Source organism: Limulus polyphemus, unplaced genomic scaffold, assembly GCF_000517525.1.
Source record: "Limulus polyphemus unplaced genomic scaffold, Limulus_polyphemus-2.1.2 Scaffold697, whole genome shotgun sequence".
Classification (NCBI taxonomy): Eukaryota; Metazoa; Arthropoda; class Merostomata; order Xiphosura; family Limulidae; genus Limulus; species Limulus polyphemus.
In genome coordinates, this window is record NW_013666307.1 from 278,049 (window position 1) to 282,991 (window position 4,943).

Consider the following 4,943-nt stretch of genomic DNA (forward strand, 5'->3'; position numbering starts at 1 on the left):
ATACTATCCTTAAAGATCATCGTTAGGGAAGGTACACCTGCTGCTTTAAGTTGATATCAAAAGTCAGTTCTTCTAAGATTAGATCATAGGAAGAGCTTACATTACTTAGTTCTTCTAAGATTAGATCAAAAGGACGATCTTACATTACTTAGTTTTTCTAAGATTAGATCAAAGGACGAGCTTACATTTCTGCCTATTAATTTGGTTAATAGTCAGTCATATTGATTTTAAAACATACAGCTTTTCATTAGATTAATGTATACAGTGAATGGGAGACTCTTTACTTCAGTAAAGTAATAATCAGAAAACCAGAAACACCTCAGAAAGTGTCATTATAGCCAAAAAATACAATAACTTTAATTCTTAAGGTAATTTCAAAGTGCATTTCTCCACTTTTTGAAGGATAAAAGGAAAATCACGCTAAAATCTGGGGTTCGATTCCCCGCAGTGTACACAGCAAATAGCTCAATATGGCTTTGCTCTGAAAACAAACACACACAAAGCATTGTAAGTAGAATGAAATATTTTTTCCTAAAAAATTACTACTGCACATTTTCTTATGCTTACAATAAAAATACACACTTTCTCACTGAAATTATATTTTCTTATTCTTACATTTAAAGCATTTTTTCCATCTTATCTAGAACCATCATGCGAGATCTATAATTGTTTATTCAATTAGAAAACTTGCAGTCGATCCGAACAATTCTTCCCAGTTATCTAATGCTCTTTAGTCCACATGAGGAGGTATGAATAATACAAGAACTGATGAAATATTTGGAATAATACGGTAGCTGGTTAAATAGTAAAGAAGGTAGTATATTTATATACAACATTTCTATATCGAATGATGTAGTTTGAGACCTTCGCAAAACCCATTTTCTAGGTTTTGTAATATGTATAATATCCATGATATGATGCTAGGATGAGGAAATTAAAATGTCCATTTTTAATATATAAACAAACTATAGCTAACCCATAATTCATTCAAGATGATACCCTCCCTCCCCCCAAAAAAGGATATGACACTTTAAAATCAAGGGGTGTTCATGCGTTCCCAAATATATATATATATATATATAGCTGAGGGGGACACCAAAAACATAGAACTTTTGTTAAAAAATCTCAAAATCACTGTGACTCCTTCGAGAATATATCCGAAAGCTATCGTGAAGCGAAAGAGTTGGCCCCTAAATTTAGGTGGCCTTAGGTGTTTTTAAGCTATACTAGCAAATGCTACAAAATTAATCGAGCATAAGAGATATAATATTTCTTTGATTATAGCAGTTCAGTTTGTATGTGAATTTCCAGTTGAGAAGTTAATCATTAAAAATAAGGATATGATGGTTTAATAAGTTTCTGTTATATCTTATATAGATAACATATATATATCATGTAGTTTGTATGTGAATTCCCAGTCGAAAGGGTAATGACTACAAATAACGAGATAGGGATTTAAGTTTCTATTATATCTTATATAGATAGCATATATATGTATCATGTAGTTTGTATGTGAATTCCCAGTCGAAAGGGTAATGACTACAAATAACGAGATAGGGATTTAAGTTTCTATTATATCTTATATAGCTGACACTGATTGTATAGTTGGTTCTTAAGGTAGTTTAAAGTACAAAATCCAATGAACATAATTTAAATTAAAAGAGAAATATTCTGTTAAATATATTATATACTATATACTTAATAACATGTTTTTCATAAAAAACATAACATTTGTGGAGGTGAATATTATTCTATTTTAATAGCAATTAGTTGTGAATTTTCAAGTATGAAAGTGTAAGGAATCATGTGAGTTTTTTCTTCCTGAGTAGATTTTACTAAGCTATTTATCACACCGATGGACAAACATTTGCATTATTTAAATTTCTAAGCTATGTTACATGCGTTTTTATGAGCTTTTTATGCCTGAGTAGATTTTACTAAGCTATTTATCAAACGAATGGACGAACATTTGCATTTCTTAAATTTCTATGCTACGCAACTTACGTTTTCATGAGATTTTTCTTCCTGAGTAGATAGTACTAAGCTATTTATCACACGGATGGACGAACATTTTCATTTTTTAAATTTCTATGTTACATACGTTTTTATGAGCGTTTTCTGCCTAATTAGATTTTACTAAGATATTTATTACACGGATGGGCGAACATTTGCATGCTTTAATTTTCTAAGCTATGTTGCATACGTTTTTATGAGTTTTTCTGTCTAAGTAGATTTTACTAAGGTATTTATTACACGGATGGGCGAACATTTGCATGGTTTAATTTTCTAAGCTATGTTGCATACGTTTTTATGAGTTTTTCTCTGCCTAAGTAGATTTTACTAAGATATTTATTACACGGATGGGCGAACATTTGCATGCTTTAATTTTCTAAGCTATGTTGCATACGTTTTCATGAACGTTTTTGTCAAAATCTAAATATTTAAATAATTCAAACTACAGATAGCACTAAATAGTTTAATTGATATATGACAAAGTTTTGCTTTAGACAATGCATGTAACAAGTAAGTGTTACAAGTCCTGTTTTGTATACTAATTTGATACTTTACTTTTGTTTTCCTTTATATCTACTTACATCATGACATTTTTGTAGCTGAAAAACGTGCAATTAATACAGAATATTTTGTTTCGTCTTTAAATTGAATGATCAGATGGACCAATGTTTACCAGGAAATTAGAGAACGTAGAGGCAGATCTTGGTGACAGAGTAACTCTGTCTTGTGACGTAGACAGTAACCCTAAATCAAACATCATTTGGACATCCGAGCATTCCACAAAGGTTTTAGGAACTGGACCTGTTCTCGTGATACCAAAAGTGACCCCAGAGACTTCAGGAGTATTCGAATGTAGGGCGACGGTCAGTGGTTTTCCTCAAGTATCTGAAAAAGTCATGATATTTCTGAAAGGTATGATAAACAATATAAGTGTTATTAAAGTAGTTCACAATTTATTTATTTACAATAAACATACATTTTCATCATATTTACAAACTATCAAATTGCCTGAATATGAAACAAGAGATAAAATAGTTTAATGTAAAAACCCAGTTTTCAATAAACAATGATTTATTGTACACAATTCTAAAAATTAAGTATTTACGTAAGCGTCAATAAATTCTAAGAATAGTCTAATGTTAAAAACGTAAGGTAAATACTAAATGTTAGTGTATTTCTTTATTTAAAAGCACTATGTGGTTGATGTTTTTGTTCCGAGAAATACAAAATATACAATTTGGGGTGAAGGAAACGTCTGTGCTAAAACAATTTAAAGTTCTAGTACCGGGACAGGAAATAAAGATAACTGTTTTGTTAATAATCGATAAATATTTTCTATCTTAATGTCACCCAATGGCCCAGCGGGATGTCTGTGGACTTAAAACACCAATAACCGGGTTTCGATACCTGTGGTGGGCGGAGCACCGATAGTCATTTGTGGAGATTTGTGCTTAACTACAAACAAACCTATCTTAAATTATATTGATAATGATAATTTTTTAATTAAATTCCATACATTGTATTTAAAAAAAAAATTAATTAAGTTTAGTGTAAACACAAAAGATATCAAAATTCTGCAGTGGAGGTGTAAGAAATGTTCTGATTATAATTGCTTCACTTTTGACTCGCAAAGATGTACAGAAATTTTCAATTAGAAAAATGTATATCCAATGGTTTCCTTTACACAGTCGAGTTAAAAGTTGTATGATCAAAATGTCATCATCAACTAACAATCAGGAACTTTGATCAATACAATGAGAAGTGAGTTAGAAAACATTAAACCCTTGAAGATTAGTTTGAAGCAGAGTGGTTTTCAAATTTATAAGTAATGAAAAGTGTAATAATATTATATAGTTTTCAATAACATTTTCATCGGACTAGAAAAGTATTATCTAAAAGTTTTAAAGAGTTGATCGAGTAGAACCGAAAAAAAGTAAAGTTAAAATTGTTGATGTTATAAAGTGAAAATGTACGTGGGTAAATTTCACCTGTTTCATTTAAAATCTGTAACCCATTACTGCATATTCCTTTTAAAGATATGTGATTGAAAGCCGTCTGATGGTTAAATGTACTATTACAACTGTTAGGGATAAAAAGATAGTCTGTGTATTGTGAGTAAAGGATAACAGAGAGAGTGTTTATAATTCTTAATATTGTTAAAAATTTGTTAAATCTTATCTATATAGTAGGTTGAAATCGAGCAAGGCAGAAATTAAACGTTATTAATTTATTAGAAGCATTCATTTTGATGAAAATTAAAGCTGTATAGAAATAGCGGCCATACGTTCATTTTAACACCAAAAGTGGAATTGATATCTGTAAAAACAACCTAAAGTAACACAAAATAATCCTAATGAGCATTGATGCAAATTATAAGATGTAAAATATGATACATTATTATTATTCAGAACTTTGAAGATACTCTATTGATACTATGAGATAGAAGCTCCATAATACTTAAAGAAACTGTATCTTGTTTTATGTGACTTTACTTAGTTCTTCTAAGATTAGATCAAAAGGACGAGCTTACATTACTTATTACTTAGTTCTTCTAAGATTAGATCAAAGGACGAGCTTACAGGGTAAGCTCGTCCTTTCGATCTAATCTTAGAAAAACAAAGTAATGTAAGCTCGTCCTTTCGATCTAATCTTAGAAGAACAAAGTAATGTAAGCTCGTCCTTTGATCTAATCTTAGAAGAACTAAGTAATGTAAGCTCGTCCTTTCGATCTAATCTTAGAAGAACTAAGTAATGTAAGCTCGTCCTTTTGATCTAATCTTAGAACTAAGAAATGTAAGCTCGTCCTTTTGATCTAATCTTAGAAGAACTAAGTAATGTAAGCTCGTCCTTTTGATCTAATCTTAGAAGAACTAAGTAATGTAAGCTCGTCCTTTCGATCTAATCTTAGAAGAACTAAGTAATGTAAACTC

General features: G+C 30.3%; 1 protein-coding gene across 1 annotated transcript in view; it reads left to right on the plus strand.

Moving 5' to 3' along the window:
- Positions 1-4,943, plus strand: part of LOC106460038 (irregular chiasm C-roughest protein-like) — a 64,651-nt gene that overhangs the window by 37,705 nt on the left and 22,003 nt on the right. Inside the window, exon 9 of the mRNA XM_022386646.1 lies at positions 2,671-2,925. Within this exon, the coding sequence (XP_022242354.1) occupies positions 2,671-2,925 (255 nt within the window). The remainder of the gene's footprint in view (positions 1-2,670; positions 2,926-4,943) is intronic.